The 19,333-nt window shown below is 31.4% G+C and overlaps 2 protein-coding genes across 3 annotated transcripts; one reads left to right on the top strand and one right to left on the bottom strand.

The window, feature by feature from the left end:
* Window positions 1-807: 807 nt before the first annotated feature.
* LOC141455951 (UPF0598 protein CG30010) lies at window positions 808-2,636 on the bottom strand. The gene is made up of 4 exons (XM_074131467.1): window positions 2,495-2,636; window positions 2,264-2,426; window positions 1,764-1,812; window positions 808-1,397 (listed from the first exon to the last, which is right to left on the bottom strand). The coding sequence occupies exons 2-4, from the start codon at window positions 2,402-2,404 to the stop codon at window positions 952-954; spliced, it is 636 nt and encodes a 211-aa protein (XP_073987568.1). The 5' UTR covers window positions 2,405-2,426; window positions 2,495-2,636; the 3' UTR covers window positions 808-951.
* A 298-nt stretch (window positions 2,637-2,934) lies between these two features.
* Window positions 2,935-19,065, top strand: Asx (transcriptional regulator additional sex combs). Of its 2 annotated transcripts, none has more exons than XM_074131420.1 (11): window positions 2,935-3,332; window positions 3,427-3,554; window positions 3,651-3,703; window positions 3,885-4,086; window positions 6,506-6,818; window positions 6,911-7,061; window positions 9,245-9,539; window positions 9,868-10,922; window positions 11,065-11,194; window positions 11,559-12,181; window positions 13,719-19,065. In XM_074131420.1, exons 2-11 carry the CDS (start codon window positions 3,467-3,469, stop codon window positions 14,043-14,045), a joined length of 3,237 nt encoding a protein of 1,078 aa, XP_073987521.1. In that variant the 5' UTR covers window positions 2,935-3,332; window positions 3,427-3,466; the 3' UTR covers window positions 14,046-19,065. The 2 variants fall into 2 exon arrangements, with proteins under 2 accessions (XP_073987521.1, XP_073987522.1); XM_074131421.1 differs by having other exon boundaries at window positions 3,407-3,554.
* The last annotated feature ends 268 nt before the right edge of the window (window positions 19,066-19,333 follow it).

Genomic DNA, 19,333 nt, shown 5'->3' with positions numbered 1-19,333 from the left:
TTTGGAGGCCCTTGGAAAACTATAATAGGCTGAATAGGCAGACAAACGAGGTAAGAATCCGGGAAGTACTAGAAGAAGGAATATGAATCCAAGACCCTAATTAAGTACAGTCTGTTTGTGCCTTAATGTCTGTTGTAATATGGCTCAAAGAAATCTCTCTGGAACGAAGGATGACGAGATGAGATACTTATCTGAAACTTTGCGTAAATTACGTCCATTACAAGAAGCCAAACCGAGGTTGATTTCTCACTCGCCTTTACTCTCACATAGTGAATGATCAGGTCTGAAGTTAGGTGTTATCAGATGGAAAAATAGGCTCTCATGAGGCGGAAGTGCTGATTGATTTCTAGGAAGGTCTTCACATTGGCCTAGAAGCTCAGCTGACAACCCATTTAGAAACCTCCATTTATTTAATGGAATATTTATAAATAATATTGAGAGAGGGGATTATAAAGAAATATATATTTTATTAATTTCAATAAAAAAAACTGAAAATTATTAGTTACAAAATAAAATTCAAATTATGCTAATGTTGCTGCATAAATAGCATTTACTTTAAGAGATATCTCTGCTTATCTTCTATTATTCTCAGGTAGAAAATCTTTAGTTGATATTAACATTATTGATTAGATAAGCATGTTGGTTTTAAGAACATATACTTTCTTCTTTATCTGTAGGTTAAAAACATAATTATCACAGATTATTAATAAAGGAGTTTCTCACTTCAACGCTAGTTATGATCAGCTTCACTTTCTTCTTTTATTTTCCTACCTACAAGTTTTTTTGACTGCCTAAAAACCTTTTCAGAAAAAACGGGTGAAAAACAATTGAAAAAGTATATATAGTACCAAATTTAAAGTACGAACATTAATCCAATGAGGGCGTATTTACACATACAATTTTTGCAGCACGTATATTAACAGATTAACAAACCACATTAAGGAAGAAATGTCACTGTGCTATTTGTTCACTTTTATTTTTTTTTAACCATTCATTATCAAGGTCGAATACTTTTCCTTTCCATTCAAACTGAGTTGGTGGATTATTTTCACCATTTTGAAAACGAAATAACTTACTAAAATCAATGGCTAATTGGGATTTTACTAATCCAATTGACCCAAATCTCTCACCGCATGGATGATAAATTCTTCCACTCTCTGGATTCATAAATATTTTGTCAGGTTCGAAGGGATTGAACATAAGATCGCCTGCATTTCCATAACAAAACATATCATTTCCATTCTGAATAATAACATGAGAATATACTAATGGCACATCATCGCATCTAATATAATTTCGTTCCCTGCCACATAAAGAAATAAATGGAAATTCTTTTTGATAACGCTGTGTTTCATTGGGACGTATTCTTTTAAAAAAGAATACCAAGAACTGCTTATCTGGAAATAAAAAAAGTAAAACAAATTTTAATTAAAAATGTAAAAACGAATAAAGGAGCATTTTTTATTCAAATTTAACGTTAAATTCCTGCGAAGGACAAGCTAAAGGAGACAATATGCTCACTTGCAACAAGGATAAATGGCTTGTATCCGTCATCTAGTTTTATGAGTGTTTGTACATTTTTTACTTTTTAAGCAAATGATCAACTGTTCTACATTTTTCTTGGTTTATACAATAACAAATTTTGGAAATAAATAGTAAAGATACATAACAAAAAATAATTAGCTAGACGAGATTTACAAGAAAGCAATACTTTTGTACAAATGGGGATTAATTTAGATACATGAATTATGAGGAATCAGTACCTTTAAAGCAAGATGTGAAATTTTTCATTTTTGAATCATCCAAAAAGAGCTGCAAAAGATAAAAATGATTATTTAGAATCGGTTATTCAAGTATATGTGCGATTGGAAAATATTTTCTTTTTCTGGTTTTAGTTCAGATAGTTATTTGGGTTCGCAGTTCTAGACATTTAGTTATTTGGATTCGCAGTTCTAGAGAATATCACTTTAATGGCCTCCACTGTCAAGTTTATCTCTTTAATAAATTATTACAAAGGGCATCATGAAGTCGGGTGTCCCCTAAAAGCTAAGCTTTTGTTTTTTATACTTTTTCTGTTTGCAATTCTTTGAAAAAAATTTTTCTTAAAAAAAAAAATTATGGTTGAACCCATCAACTATCCAAAGTATCATGAAGCACTCTAAAACATGTTATCATGTTATACAGCATGTTGGCCATAAATATATATTTCTATTATATATATTATATATATATATTCAGTCCTGAACTACAAATGAAAACTTACCATTCCTTGGTGATCAATATAATAGAAATATTCCCTAATATTTTTCTCCGGAGATTGACCTTGCACATAAAGACCAGTACAATAAGATCTCATCAAATTTTGGGAGACTTTGCTATAAATAAGCTGATTGAAGCGATACATCTTTTACCTTAAGGATTCGTGTCTAACAAAAACAAACGCCTAAACCAATGAATGCAATTACTAAACTAGATCTAATTTTTAATTAAATACATTTCTCAGCTTGATTTTTGTTAGACAGCTTCAATATCTCATATCATGAACATATTAACTCATATCACCAAAATCTTTTAAAATAACTCATTGCGACATCACTGAACAAGAGCATTCCATTTCGTTTATATATAATCAGAATAAGATTGCATAGTAGCATAAGGTTACAGCTCTTTAACCTTATTAACACTTTGCAACCTTCGCATAAGCTTATTTTACTAAGCCACTTAAATAGTTCATCATATTGACCAACTTCAATATTTCTAAAATAATTAAAAGTAATATTTAAAAGGATAAAAATAAAAAAAATTAAGAAAAGTTTTTTTAATTGGTTTCAGGGAGACAAATTAAGTTGGCATATAAGCTTTTTCTCCCAAATAAATGTAAATAATATTTGAACTTGATAAACAAAACAAAAACCTGTTTGGAAATCGTGTTAAACTATTAATAATAATGGATTTTAAATGAACTTAAAATATTTATAGTAACCTCTTGATATCTGAGATGTGAGATGTTGCAGAAAGATGGCGTTTGTTTAGATGCTCTGTAATGGGTTGATGTTTGCGATTGTAAGGTTTTTCTGTTTATTGCGCAGATTTTTTTAAATTTTGAAGGCTTTATGTTTGATAAGAGCAAAGAGACTCTTTATCAAAATTATGTTTTCGTTTATTTTTTGGAATTCTATTGGCGGTGGTTAATGCAGAATGTAATGATAATAATTTGATGAGTTCAATTGCAACACAATTTTTATATTTTGTGAGTGAGAATTGTTAAAAATGTTAAGGAGTAGAGTTCCAGTTTTGAGGATTCGAAATAATGTTATGTTCAGATAATTGGAGTAAGTCCTTTATCAATTAATCTTTACTTATCAATCAACGGTACGAACTTGAAGCTCCTTGTTATTCCTTATAGAATATTGTTTCAAATTCTAGGTATGGTTTTAGCCCCCTGTATTATTGATAGTTAACTGGTATGGAGGAGGTTACGAACGATGCTTCTGAAACTCAGGAATTAAAACAGTCTCAGACATTGTCCCCTCTGAAAATCCATAAAGTTAAAGGTGTGATAAAACTTATTTTCCATATATAAGATTTAGCAGTACATCTTTTAGTATTGGAATATTAATGTGAATAATATTAAATTGTATTAATTACAGGAGGACCTGATGGGATTGAGGAAGATGTTGCTCAGATAGGAATATCGGAAGGGGTTAGTTTTTATTAGATTGTATTGCGATAACATAACTTAATTATAATAGGACTATGATGAAAGTTACGTTAAAAAAATAGTATGTTGCATGATAAATTTTGAAAATAATTTTGTTAAAAGGTAATGATAATGTAATGTAATGAAATATAGTGATACTAAGAACAAATGTTTTATAATACAGATATGGAGCGTAGCTGGCGTAGAAAGAGAAGGAGTTGTGACCAAACCGAATGCAAAAGACTCTAGAGTGACACATACTCATTCAAAAAAAGTTATTAAACATGCTTTGAGACAACAAGCAAAGCGAAGAAGGAAAAATACAACTATTGCAGCTGGAAATATTGCTCCAGTGCAGAGGCTATCATTGTCTCCAAATTGTGATCGTTAGTACTGTATTTCTCAAAGAAATTTTTACGAGAGACTCAACTTCTATACATTCTGATTGTTCATTTGTAACGTATAACAGCTGTTTGAGTGCATTGGATATTTATTTCTAATAGCAGCTTAAACATGTTTCTTTTAGCTTAAAGATTTAAGAAATCGACATCAGTTTTAAATGTGCCAGAATCGACCATCTGTAGGCATCATATAGGCTTTCTGACCATTCCCCGTGAGATCTATTTTAGAAGGCTTAGAGGAGCTAGACAGTTTCTTCAAAAATAGAGTCATACATGTTATGTCACAGTGGTCGGATAAACACTACATAAGCGTATTGAATTATGAAATTATCACGTAATTTTTGAAGAAAATGTTTTACATTTAAGTAACTTTTGTTTTTCTGAAATCAGTGAAATTGTTATAATGTCATTGTTGTAATCATCATTAACATCGTATTTAAGAAGTTAAAGGATTTACAAAAGAGCATTATGTCTCACCTTCATACAAATAACCTTTCAGCTTTCCGAACTGTGGGTCCTTAGTCCACGTCACTTGATGTTTCTCGCAATACCCTTACAAGTCTCTGGACTTTACTTAGCATCATTTTTTAAGACATTTCCTCTCCATACTGTGCGTCAGACAAAAGACGAGAAAAATATCTTTGATTTAAGGCATACAATAACACTTACACTTAGTTTTTTACATTTGCCTTACAACTTTATCTGTTCCATATGTGGCCCTAATTAAATTTTTGGTCCAAGATTCTAAACTTTTTCAACTTAAGGAAGAGGACCTTCAGGGAGGGCAATCTGAAGCATTAAAGTTTATCATTACCTCAAAAATTACTTAAATATTAATAGCTCAAAAGCTAGCTAAATAAATACAAGCATACCTTCGGGTTCAGCAGTGTACCGCTTATCCGGTTATCTCTTGAACGTAAGTTATAAGTGTTTTATGCAAAGGTAATGCTTTAGAATTTTAAAGTTGTAGTTGTATTTTGTAAAAGAGGGTGCGTAATTTTAAAAATGAATTACCCAGTTCATTTTTCTGGGAAACAATTATTGTTGAATTAAATATTAATACAAATTGAATAATAAATAAATTAGCCTTTATTTTAATTTCTTTTACACATCAAATATTTTATTGTAAAACGTGCAAAATTCTTCTAAAGAAAAATAAATTTTATGGAACAATAATTGAATTATGAAAAAAGCAACTTGTAACTTAAATTATTTGAGAACTATGCTCATTTCAGGGCAAAGGCTTTTCGCTGTTTCTTCCATAATTTTTTATCGTGTACCGTTCTCCAGTTGGTGCCAGCCACTGACTCCAGTTCATATGCCTATCTTAAAAACTGTCTTCCTCTTTTCCTTCTATTACCCAGAGGTGTTCACTCGTATCATTCTTCTAATCTACCTGCTATCAGTCAGTCGCTACATGTCCTGCCCAGTTCCATTTCAAAGTCTTTTTTTCTTTTATTATGCTGTCTTGTTCGGTCATTGTCCGTGTCTTTCTTTTTTATTTTATCTCTTCTTTCTTGTAAAGTTAAAAACCTTCTTTCTATGGATCTTTGAGGAACTTGAAGGTGATGAACATTTTTCATATATGTATAGGCGACAAATATGGTGTATACATTGAAAGAAGACCTTGATTTTGAGTAAATTATAAAACAAAATTTATTACAATGGATACAAAATAATTTTGTTCCTCTTTATTATTTGAAAATAAAACAAGAAATCTTGCTCTTAACCCTTAGACAAGAAATTTTGTCTTTCTACATTTTTATGAAAATTTCATAATTTTACTAATTTAGTTGCCTTTAAAGTAAATAGGTCACTAAATAAAAATTTACATACAAGAGAATCGTGAAGTTCTCTAGATCCTCTCCAAAACCACCTAAAAACGGCTTAAAAAGTAATCATAGGATGTCCTTTTAAATGAGGTTTCCCTGAGTAATGTTTCCAATAACATTTTAGACCTAGATGAATGTACAAGTGTGTGTACATTTAAAGATATATGTACGCATTTAAAAAAACAAAAAAATCGAAGCTGAATGCAAAAAAAAAAAATATGGGGGTTTGTCATCATCGCTTATATTTGATACTTTACCGCTGTTCTCGGTCTTTCAGTAGCTGGGTTAGATTTTTGATAAAATTACTATAAGTTTTACTCAGAATAAATGAAGAAACCTTTGCATACAAGAAGTCCCATCCATAAATATTTCTCAGTCAAACATTGCAGCTACAATCACCACATAAATTTATTTGATACACTTTAGTAATTCCCTTAAGACAAAAATTTACTGGTTTTACTTATTTATGTACAAATAACTTCTTGCAAAACTCGTAAGTTATAGTTAATGGAAATAACGAAATATATTCATTATGAGAATTTGTAATTATTTCTATTTTTTGCTTTCAATAGTTGAAGAATTGAGTGTGGACACGGCTTGCTATAGGCAACCCACTATGGCAGAAGTTTTGGCTTCCATTCCAGGGTTTAGTGTAAAACCTCGTAAAAGATCTAATAAAAAATTATCAGCAGCAGCTCAGTTAGAACAAACAAAAGAAGGTTGTGTGGATTTAGAGACTCCAGATTCAATTCTTGTTAATACGAATCTGAGGTCACTACTTAACAAACATACGTTTTCTTCTCTACCTCCTCTATATCAATATAAGTTGCTTCAACTATTGCCACATGTGGATAGGATACCAGTACAATCAGATGCCATGTTCAGGTTATTATTAGCTTATTTTTTTACAAAAGTTTTAGAAATAAAACTAAAAGAGAAGTGACTATTTTAGTTGTAATGTTCTATGTGATTTATAGGCTAAGTGGTTCTGGTTTAAATAATGAGTTTTTTGCTCGAGCGTGCCTAGATTGGAAAGAAAGATTAGCGGAAGGTGAATTTACGCCGGAAAGTCAAGCTAAACTCAAAGCCGAACAAGAAAAGGAAAAGAGCAAGCTTGATCCTTGGAAGGTATATTTTAATCAATATCTTTACTAAATGACGAAATTAGAAGTGGATGCTTCGGTCAAAGCATGATTCATTCGACTTCTTTTTCTTGTTTAAACATACTATTTTTAAATAGGCGCTTATGTTGATATGTTATTATCACTTTTACTGCAAAACGTTATTTATTTCTCTAATATCCCCCAATATCATAAAAATCTTTCGTAGACTTGAATCCTAATTCGTTACACTAAAGAAAATCTTGAATTAAAGTTGAGCAGTATTTGGAATCATGAGAAAAATAATTAAGATAAGATTCTAATGGGGCGGCCCAAGGCCTTTGGATCTATTGTGGCTCCCCCCACTCTAGAGCTTACTCACCAGACCCGTCCTTTTAATCAGACTCTTAATTCTGGAGTGCGGCTCCTGGATAAAGCTCTCAGACCTTGGTTTTTCCTCCTCGAGAAGTAACACCCTTAGCCAGACAAGCCCTTCGCACTGACACAACGTATGCAGTGCCGTTTCCTCCTTCTCTTGACAGAACTTATAGAGGCCTCTGCCAGGCGATGTATATGCTTCCTGAGCCTGCAGTGGCCAGTTAATAGGTCTACAATTATCCTAGTAACCACACGGTCTTGACGGATCAAATCTGCAGTCAGCTTTGGCGTTAGTTAGCCCCTAATGAACTCCTTCGCCTATCTCTGCCCAGTGGTGGCCATGAGAAATGATTACTTAAATGCATTTTTGCAGTCGTCCTAAATCCTTTTATCTTTCAGTACCGGAACCGAATTCTAGAGATAGTTAAAAATTTGGTTGAGTCTGTCGATGTACAGAATAATTTTTTTATTTTATACCTCATAGCATGCATGTTTTCCGACCGGTTTTGGATTTTCATCGATCAGTGGTCGATTCAACTCTTTGGTGTAGAGAATTTTTATTTTTATTCCTTGTTTTCATACAATGTATAATAGGTGTAGAGAATTTTACTTGTACGTATATCTTTGTCTCACATTGCAGTTGCTGACCAGTATCAGGTGAATTTAGGTTCGGAGACGCATATCTAAGAAGTTAGAAGCGTCAAAGAAATAATGCAAGACTTTTGCACTTTTTTTTTATTTTCTACTTTTTGGTGGGGGAGGAGTAAAGTATTGACGAAATGGGACAAGCAATCTATAGAAAGAGTGCTTATACTCATGAGTCAATAATTAATGTTGATAGAAACGTTGTGTCAAATTCATTTGTCAATACTTTTTTTTTTTAATCTACGCCTCCCTAAGTGACGGCAGTTCTCCTATCCGACATCGGGCTTCCCAGTACACAAATGAATAGTTATGCAGTTAATAGTTATGAAGTAACCTCTTATACAGGTATGAAAGTTCAACTCAATAATAAAAGAAATAAAGTTCACTAATAAGAAGAATGTGAATTTGCCTTGACAAATAATATCAACGATGTTAGGGAATAGCAGTACCTCTCTAAATGAAGTAGGTCACGTAGATCATTATTTCGAAATTAATCCTCAAATCCCATTTTTCGCTCAATTCTCTCCGAGTTTCTGTATAGCTAATACCCTTTTTTGGGGGTCAGTACCTTTATTATTGTCGAAAAATCTAAATTTCAATTAGCGTTATTTTTCTACATTTTGTTTTTTGCTATTGCACAAATTAACATCTAAGGTTAATGGCGCCCGGAGCTTTTTTCAGTGCACTGTCAGCCTCCGGATAGTTCTCTCTCGTTACAGACAACACTGTCCATTACCGGACAGTGAGCTGTAGGAAGCTCCTAGGAAGGGAAAATCTAAGGGTCAGCTGCTGGATTCGAACCCGGGACCTCCGCGTGGGAATCCAATACGCTAACCGCATAGCTAATCCCTTCCCAAATTATTATTATTATACAAGATGTATATTTTCTTCAATTTCGAATTTTCTCACTTCAGAGCTTGTTCAATCAGGCTCCTAACAAAGTTTTTGTCATTGTACGACTAAAATCAATTATAGCTATATTGAGTTGATATACAAACATTGAGTGAATTGTGTCAGAACTGTGTCAGAGTGTATGTAAAGTTGAACTAAAGTGACCTTGAATCAAATTATGAGATGAATGAAAATCCTGAACGGCTCAGAAAATAAGTAACTAAAGTAGATACTTGTCAACAATGCGTATTCATCATATTCCAAAATCGCCCTCATTTGATATTCTTTATGCTTCAGTTAAAACATTTCGAACCTTTATGGGGAGAAAGTTTGCGAGAGTGGCCGTCGTTACCACCAAATAGTCTTACTAATAATATTACTGCTACAACTACGGCTCCAGGAACAACAAATACGTCAAGTGTCACAACCACTAAATCAAATAGTAAAGTAAAGTCTTCAAGACCACCGCCACCGCCTCCTCCTTTGAGAACGGTTGGAGCCGTAACTAGAGCTGTTGCTAGTCTTCGTGAGAAAAGGCTTGCCGAGCAAGCCATACCTCCGTTGCTTCCTAATAAGAAGAACAAAAGTCAAGGTACTTTCAGTTTAAAATATTATTGTATATTACGTTAATTGTTAAGTAATCTCGAGCAGTTAAATTAATACAAGGTTTTTCTTATAATAAAGATTTTTAGTTTTAAATATGTAATCAAAAATAGCGCTACCTTAGTTCAGTAGTTTTAGTTCTTTCTAGCTTTTTTTAAAATATGATTTTCTAAGTATAAAATACTTTTTTATTCATTTTTTATAAATTTATTATTATTGACAACTGAAGCTTATAAAATCTTTCAAAAATGCAAAAGCAGAGCGATTTTGAAGAAAATTCCCTTCTAGTTTTAATTTTAATGTTTCTTCATGTTTAGATGCAAAAGAAGTTTTACCCAAAATTATTTCTGAAGATTCCAATCTAAATTCTTCGAAAGATGAGCCAGCTAAAGAAGAAGAACCTCCAAAGTCACCGCCAAGGGAAATGGAAGTTAAGGAGGATTTTTCAGAAAAGAATATATCAGAAAAATTGTGTGTGGAAGATAGTTGTGAAGGCTTGACCGATGAAACTACTGCTCATGAGCAAGAAGATTCATTTGTGGTGGACATATCTGTTTCTGACAATCCTCCCGTATTAATAGCTCAAGTTGATATTAAACCAATCGAGGAGGAAAAAGAAATTGAAAAAGAAAATGAAAGTACTTTAGAAACAAAAATTGAAGAGGATGTGGCGAGTTTAGAAGAAAAAGAATCTCATGTGGTTACTACAGAAGTATCGGATGATATTTCTCAAGAAACACCATCGGTCCAGTGTGAAACAACAGTGAGTTCTGACATTGATAGTATTGCTAAACTGACGGTTGAATCTGAACCAGATTTAAAAGTATCTAACGAGATGGAAGTCATGGAAGAATCCCAGAGTTCAGAAGTTTCTCAAAAAGAAAGTTTGACAGCACCAGGTAGCGACTTAATTGATTCAGTTGATGCGGCATCCGAACAAGAATCGCAAATGGATCTTTCTCCGTATGTTGTGGATGTGCCCAATGAATCAAGTTCAGAAGGAATAGAAAAGAATTCTGAAAAATGTTCAGTAGAAATTATTTCGGATAAAGAAGAAAGTAAGACGATTGAATTGTCAATGAAGTCAGATTCATTTCATAAGGGGTCAAATATTGATGAAGATTGGGAAATTATTAAAGTGGACCCTAACAGTGAAAATAGTACAGATATTGAACAATCACTGGAAAAAGATACAATTATAGATGTAAATAAACTACAAAGTAAAGACGAAACCGACGGAAAAAAAGATGACTCTTATTATCAGCAGATGCTGTACCAACAAGGCTTGAAGGAAGATGAAGCCGCATTGCTCGCAGCAGCTTGGGATGTTGTAGAATCATCTGAGTTTCAAGATATCACTCTTCATCACCCAGTAAGTAAATGTATAAAAATTAAGAAAATTTAAATTCTTTTAATAATTTTACTGGAAACGATATATGTATATAAAATAGTGTTGTCTTAGATAAGGATGTAAATTTTTACTTTCCTAGTTGTAAAATTCTAAAATTTTGCAGGTTTCAGTCATACCTTGCCAAGAAGAACTTGAAGTTCGAGTGCAAGAGAGTTCACTGCCAGCTCCTCAGTGGGATTATCCTTCACCGCACAAACAGCAACCTCAAGGACATGTTAAATTGGAACTAGAAGGTATGTTAAATTTAACCACAAATGAAATGTAATATAACGGAAATATCATGGGAAATTTCTGAAGTTAAAATTAGTTGGGAAAGCAATTTCTCTGACACTTATTAGATAAAGTTATAAAACAAATTGTAATAAATTAAAAGCCCGATAATAAAAATATTTATTTGCAGTCCCCTTTAGTTTAGATATCGAAATTTTGTATAAAATTGTCCAACCCAAGAAATTACTTGTTGTTACCGACATTAACAAATGTTTAGGAAATCGGAAAAAAGATTTTTGTGATTGCCAAGTACTGATTTGGTGTATATAAAGTAGGATGTTGCCTAACCACATGAAGTTAATATTCATTAAATTTTTTTTTAAACAGTAACCTTGACTCCAGAAGTAGACAACCAAGTATCTTCTACAGTTGGTCAGAGTTGTAGTGGAGGAGGTAATAGAAGTGTAAACGTGAATGAAATGAGGGGCGCCACACCAGTGACAGTAATACCTCCTACAACTATAGTTTGCTTACCTCAAGCACCTCCAACGGTCGCTCCACCTGCTCCTCCTTTGGCTGCATCACTTCCACTTCATACAAGTTCTTCTTCTTCTGCTCTCCCCTATCTTGCTCTTACAACTAGTACACCAGTTAGAGCAGTTCCTACAAAGACAGTGACTAAAGTCGCGAGTAGCGCACGACAAACAAATAGGAATTCCAATAGACCTCCTCCTGGAGCAGTTAATCTTGAACGCAGTTATCAAATCTGTCAAGCTGTTATACAGAATTCTCCTAATAGACATCAACTCAGATGTCAGCTAAAGCCACCGCCTTCACTTCTTGCAAAAGCTACTAGAGTTGCTAATACGAATAGATCTAGGCCTCCCTTGCCACCACAATGTAGGCCGCAGCAACAACAGCAACATGTTCTATTAAAACATGTATTCACTTCATCACACGGTATACCTGTCAACATGGCAGTTCTACCACCGCAACACAGCAATTCACAGGTAATTTATTTATTCTTAACAATAATAATTTCGTTCTTTTTCCTTCGTTAAATTTAATTCTACGGTGGGGAGGGAAGAGAAAAACATTTATAAAACTTTTATTGAAACTAAAATTGTAGCGAGTGAAGTCACGATTTTATTACATTCGAGTTCAAGGATCGATTAAACGAGCGCAACAAATTCGGGTTGCCGAATTTGCGCCTTTATGAGATTCTTTAAACACTAGAACACAGTGAAGAATTCATTTATTTTTATCTAAAAATAACCTAATAAAATAATGTTTTACTTACAATGTAAATGTGTAAATAGATTACACCATACTTTTTTTGCTGTTTCTGTAATAAACTACAATAACAAAAATTCAAGTAAGTGTAAAGGTGAAATTTATTTTTATTGTCTATAGTTCTATTACTCGCAGTTTCCCTCCGATACGGATATTGTATTGAGATGATTGTCTTATGCAATGTTACTCTAAAGTGACAGCTGGTTGGGCATTTCTTATTAATGCAGCATCCGAAGGGAAATCAAAGTCATTTCTAGGTGTTTGTTTATATTTACCTGTTTAAATCAAATAATCCATTTATAATTTTTTTTTTTAGGTTAATAAATTGATTTCTACTTTTTAAAGGATTTTGACAAAATTAGTTAAGTTTTAAAAATATACATTACCATAAATCCTAAAATATAGTTAAAAAGTTGTCTGTTTAGTAAAAATTATTTTTAGAAAAGAAAAAAGGCGACTATTAAAAGCTAGATAGAGCTCCAAGTAACAGCCAAATCAATATGACATGAGTTAACCACTTCTTATAGAAGGTTATTGCTCGGAGCAAATAACTCAGTTATTTGTACAATTCTTTGTTCTTGGGGAAAGGAGATTTATTATTTACATATAAGTTAATCAAAAGTCTGCAAACCGTCACAAACTGAACAATTAAGTTATTTGTACAATTCTTTGTTCTTGGGGAAAGAAGATTTATTATTTACATATAAATTAATCAAAAGTCTGCAAACCGTCACAAACTGAACAATTAAAAAACAAATAAATTTTAAGACTAATTTTAAATTAGAAAGATGTAATCTTACTTTCTCTCTCTTTTTTTTTTTGCATTGATTTCTACGGTCATTGGTTTCAACTTTTTTATTTCTCACTTTATCGAAAGAAATGGTGAAAATACAAATTGAATTAAAAGCGGTTAAACTATCTCTATTAACATTTTTAAATGGTATAATAGGGAAGGTATAATTCTGTGGTAGCACACTGAAGTAGCTTGCAGAGAACTTCGGGTACGAAGTTAGCTGCCGATCCTTAGATTTTCTCTTTCTAATAGCTTCATACCACACTGTCGATGATGGACAGGCTGTCGATAACGAGAGAGAGGCCTCTCTAGCGCCTCAAAATAAAAAGCGCCTTGAATATAAAATAAAAGGCATTCTTTCTTAAAGCAATTTTCCGAAAGCTATTTCCGTAATAAGTATCTGCGGGATAAAATATGAGTTCTTTAAAATTTCAAAATAAAAATTAATACGTATTTTTCAGGTGAGTGGTGAGTATGTGATGCTTCGTGGAGTTCGTCGATCAAATTCAGCTCCTCCGTCCAATATAGATGTGTTACAGCAACCAGCAGGTGGTGGTGGCACTGGAGTTGGAGGGGTAGGAGGAAGTACAGGTGTAGCAGTAAGAGGACGTCCTGCTAGTGTTGGTGGACCAAGACCTCCAGATTACCTTGGAGGATTAACTGCTCAAGACAACACTTGTGCTTGTAGTTTGAAAGCAATGATTGTTTGTGCTAAGTGTGGAGCGTTTTGTCATAATGACTGTGTGACAGCATCAAGGTTATGTATTACATGTTGCGATATCCGATAACATCTGCCTCATTTAGGTGATCCTTGCCACATTAGGGGCGCCTGATATTTATCAGCATAGTTATTGCAGAAGAAATATCCATTGTATGTGTATGTAATTAGAATAATCATGCTAGATGCTTGAATATTAAAGCAAAAAGTAATATACTATAAATTTCTGGTACGCGAGGAGGGTGATTATTTTTTATAAGTTAAAACATAAAAACAAAGAGTAAGGCTGTCTTAAAGCCAAGTTGTGCCTTGTAATGGTTTAAATTCCATTAGAATAGGGCATATGACATAATTAAGGCTATATACTCACTCTTATAGGTTTTTTGCACAATTGAAGGTTCAAAATAACTTTTTTGCAACGACTTATTCCATCTGGGACTCTTAGTTAAAAAAAAAAGTTTTTGCGGCTACTCAGGAACTTTAATTCCAACTTAACGTGTTTTTGTTTACAGCAGAAGTTTTATCTGAATAAAGGATTCCCTTATTCCATTAAGTAGTAAATACAATAACAATACCAAATTTTCAAACATAACTATTTGTAACATATTTTTAAAATTATTTTTTTAAATTATTATTTAAAATTATTAAAGATTTTTTTTCGAATAAGATAATGCAACATAAATCTCTAATCATTAATAAGAATTGTTACTTTTATATATTACTCTTATTATACTAAGCTAGTTAATTCATTTACGTAAATATGTTTTATTATTTAATTTTCAGTTTTTATCACGGTAAAAAGGGCAAAAATAGTTATCTGAAAATTGAAATGAAAGTTGTATTTTGTTCCTTTCTTTAAAATAATTTTTTTTAGTTCTTTTGTGAATCAATAATTTAACATGTTTATCGGAGTAACAAACAAGTTTGTGGATTATATCAAATAATCAAAAGTTATCCTGCCCTTTCATTTTTCTCCTAGTTTCTCCAGTGATAAGTAAAAGTAATTTAAAACTTAGTACGGTCATTTGCCATTTTTTCCCCACATTTACAATCACGTTGCTATAAAAGTGCAAGATAAATATCTTCTTTTTTACTAACTCAATTGATTTTTCTTTCCGCAACTCATAAGTGAATTAGACGAATATTTAATAATTGGTTAAGATTTTTTGAAACAAATAAGCATATTTAATAGATCTAGCTAATTTCCTAAGTTGTTTAAACTTTAAAATAATTTTAACAACTTGATTATAAAGTAAACCCAATTACACTCCAGAAAAGCATATTAATGCGATTAAAAAAGCTTTGGAAGAAATTTGTGACATTCTGAAACAAGGAAATTCCTTAAGCGAATGTTTTAATTCTCATTTATTGGCTATATTTTATATAGGAGTCGCGTTAGCAGATTATGCGCATATATCTTGGGCTGAATCAGTGGTTGACAAAAATATTTGATAAATAGCAAAACATTTTTAAAGAACTTCTGTCCGGGTATTCAAGATAGCAGCAAGGTCTGAGAAATAGTGTTCCTTGATACTTTTATTAAAGTCAACCGATCTACCTAATTTATGCAATTGGATGGAAAGCTGAATAAGATTCTATGCGTTTTGAAAAAGTTCATCTAGTTGTTAACATCCTGGATTAACATTAATTTTGCTAATATTCGTTACTTCTACAAACATTACAGAAAAATCTTAATTTTTTTTTTTTAATTCTGAAATTCTAAAAATAAAAGTGGATTTTATTTTTCTTAAGCTATCGTGATAGGTGCAATATTTGGGTCGCATTGACAGTTAAACTTTCTTTCCCATGGATTGTTTATGTTATTTCGAGAAAACCGTCAAGGCTTTCTTTTAACGTTCCCGCAAAAGTCTTCAGTTATTGGCTCTAACATAGTTCTGATAAAGCTGAAAATGTCCTGTTAGCTGAAAATTTGCCACTGCGCCTTAATTACTTCTTCAACGGTAGTTATCTACATTGTAATAAAGTAGTTAGAAGACGGTTTAAATAATCTTAGGAATTGTTATTATTGATATCATCTTTTCTCGCTTGCTGACAAATTCATTATTTCAAAAAGACTGTTTTGCGTTCCTAATATATTTATACTATTTATTCATAAAAATATAGGCTTTAAGGTTTCGTATTAATATTAATTTGTTTCCAGAAAAGATATTTTATTAAATAGTTAATCGGACATGAAAGTGTTTCCATATACATATTTTTTTTGCTTTTTTGAATTGTAGATTCGCCATTTGTTAACATTTTAATGCAATGTAATGAATGATTAAGCGACACTTTTGTGAAGGGAGTCAATTGTTTTTGACTTTAATTATTAATTTTGAAAAACATAATCTTTTCTTTCTTTATGTATGTATTTATTGAAGAAATATATTTCTTCATGCTTATTTCTCTCCTCGCTGTACTATTAGATATATTATTTAAATACAAAAATTTGGATGAGTTTGCATGTTCCACTAATTTAGCTGCACTCCCAATAATTGAATTATTTATTAAAAAAAAAAAAAAAATGTATATATAGAAATTGTAAATAATTTTCGACATGGAAGTTCACCTTTTATTTTCTAGATAATAATCAGTGCAATCATTTTATCCATGACAGGATTTCTTTTGTTAGAACGGTTAAATTAATAACTCGTAACTTTGTGTACATAATTTTGATTAGCCACTTTAATGTTTAAAACAATGTCCCATGTTTATTATTATCATTTCTTCAAACAATTCAGTCATTGTACAATGCTGCCCATATGTACTGTGTACTTATAAAGGATGTTTTTGAAAAGAAATTACTTATTGTTCATTTTTTTTTTTTTACTGAATCTGAATAAATTAATGATCTCTTCAAATTGTGGTCCGAAAGAGTATAATTTAAGCAAAATTATACGTGGATTAAAAATTTTGCAGGTAATTTGCGTATTTATTCAAATTTTCTATAATTCCTTTTCATTTTTAAATTCCAATTTTTAGAATTTGTTTTATCAGCCAATATTGTTTCTGTTGACTGGTTCATGTCGTGGGGGTGGCGATCCTTTAGGGGAAAAATGTGTTGGCCGACATATTAATATCACAGAACTTTTGTTGGCATAAAATTGATGTACTTCTAATAGCAAAACTTTTAAAAAACACAGTACTTACTTCTTTCTTATTTAATAACCATCTGAAATTTTGTAACTTCACTTCCATCCTAAAAGACAGATTTTTATGCGCTTGCAATTTTAGTTCATTTTCTTGAAAAGATTTATTGTGTTCTATCTTTTTAGAATTGCGAGTTCTACCTCTTTCAGCTAATTGAAAGAAAGTTCAGCTTTGAAGCGAATATATAGGACGATCGAGAAACTAACCAGAAATCGCAACTTTAAATCAAACCCCCAAGCGTCTAGAAAATGCTCTAATAATTTAGGTACTGAAATTATGTAAACAAGCAACATGTATATTAATCGATAAAGCGATTAATGTTTTTGCATAACTATTTAAAATAAACACAAACGTATTAGTTTAAGTAACTATATTATAAAGTTTAAATTTTCTGCATAAAAGCAATAAATTCAGTTTTCGTGAAAGTGTGTGGCGCATCCAGTACCTTCTAAACCGTTTTTGTTGCGGCGATTATAAAGTTTATGTACATACATATAAGTTTATTACTGCAATTATATTTAAAAAGATTACACCGTTAGGTGCTATGGTGTAAAAATTTATCAGCGTAGATCTGAAATTATTTGATCATTCAGCTTAATCTAGACTAGAAATTATAATATTTTGGCTTAAATATTTGAATAATTATTTCTATTCTTATGTTGAAAAAGAATGTTTTAATTTTTTTCAAAAATAAATGTTAAGATTTGATAATTTGTGTCTAGATCTGTAAATAAATGAATATATTCAACGGAGCACAAATGGTAATATTAACATGTCATTTCAAATTGTGATGAATTTCAATAGAGGAAGTGATTTAATATGTATATTTGCTTTACGTTCCTAATCAATTTTTTACATTAAACAATTTTCTTTTTAAATAAAAAAACATAAAACAAATTAAATAAAAAACAAAAGCCAGTATTTATAGAGTTATAAGAAATGTATAGTGTTTATAATTTGTAAATATAATTATGTATAGCATTTTGTACATATTGTTTAGAGGAGACAGTAATTTCTTCCTATAAATGAAAACAAGTATATTTTAAATTCTGTGACTGCCTCAATCCAGCATAACAAATTTGTTTACTTCCACATACAATATACAAGTAAATTGTTAAATAATGTCTTAAAATTAAAATTTAATTATTATAAATCCTAAAATTTAACTAGATGAAAGAAATTTAATTATTATAAAAGATATTTTAAGAAAAAGAATGATTAATCAAAATTTTTTTAAATTTATTTTTACTCCTTACATTTATACCTTGCTGCTGTACTTGTATTCAAAGGAATTGCATTTAACAACATTGACAGAAGTAAAAATAATAATTATTATTCAATAACAGCTATTATATTCAAATAAGGCATCACACATTTAGTGTAAAGACATAGTTCTAGATTGTGTATTTTGTTATACAAAAAAATAAATCCAAGATTATATTGATTTCAATTATCTTCAAATAATGTGTTATTAAAAAAAAAAAACTCTCCCTCCCTAAAGTTTAAACTGTTAGCGTGGAAAGAAATTTTTTATTTAAACGTTATGAAGATAATTCATATTTGTTTTCCAAAGAACTGTTACTTGACTCCATTCAATTTAATAAGGGAATATTTTCACTTTTTTGGAAGGATTTCTTTGATAAAAGTGGTATCAATTTATTTCCTTGCTTTTTTATGTCGATAAACATTACATAAATTAGTTCACCAGCCAGAAGTACTGTTTCAGTTCAAAAATGGGAATTGAGAGTCACCAGTTTGCAGGGTAACTGATAAATAACATGACCTATTGCGTGATTAAAATAAGGGTTTTAAAATATAGTTAATCAAAAAGTCTATTTCTAGTAAGTGCAAACGTACACTTAAACCCTACTTAGTCAGTCAACCATTATCGCATTTCCCCAAGCTTCCCCAATGTGAAAATTTGCTTAGTCAAGTGTTACTTACTTTCGCATTGGATTCCTATGAGGAAGTCCTTGGTTGAAGTTCCACTTGCTGCCCTTCGATTTTCTCTTCATACAAACCTCTTCAGCTATCACTGTCGGGTGATGGAAGTGCTGTCTATAATGAGAAAATAATTACTGAAAAAGTCGATTTTTCGACCCGTATTATGTAAATCATTAAGTGGCCTGCAAAATAATAAGAATTTAACACTATTAGTAACTAGGAATTTGATAAATGAAGCACTAGCGGGTTTTTGAAAGAGATAAA

The sequence above is a fragment of the Rhodnius prolixus genome, unplaced genomic scaffold (assembly GCF_049639745.1).
Source record: "Rhodnius prolixus isolate KJV_2025 unplaced genomic scaffold, Rpr scaffold_4, whole genome shotgun sequence".
Taxonomy (NCBI): Eukaryota; Metazoa; Arthropoda; class Insecta; order Hemiptera; family Reduviidae; genus Rhodnius; species Rhodnius prolixus.
Note: the sequence above shows the minus strand (reverse complement) of the source record. Positions and strands in the feature narration are given on the sequence as shown.

Coding starts and splice junctions, on each gene's coding strand:
- LOC141455951 (XM_074131467.1), bottom strand. CDS start 2,404: ATGTATCGCTTCAATCAGCTTATTTATAGCAAAGTCTCCCAAAATTTG. Junction 1,813..2,263: donor ATATTGATCACCAAGGAATG/GTAAGTTTTCAT, acceptor TATCTTTTGCAG/CTCTTTTTGGATGATTCAAA. Junction 1,398..1,763: donor TTTCACATCTTGCTTTAAAG/GTACTGATTCCT, acceptor TTTTATTTCCAG/ATAAGCAGTTCTTGGTATTC.
- Asx (XM_074131420.1), top strand. CDS start 3,467: ATGGAGGAGGTTACGAACGATGCTTCTGAAACTCAGGAATTAAAACAG. Junction 4,087..6,505: donor ATTGTCTCCAAATTGTGATC/GTTAGTACTGTA, acceptor TGCTTTCAATAG/TTGAAGAATTGAGTGTGGAC. Junction 9,540..9,867: donor TAAGAAGAACAAAAGTCAAG/GTACTTTCAGTT, acceptor CTTCATGTTTAG/ATGCAAAAGAAGTTTTACCC.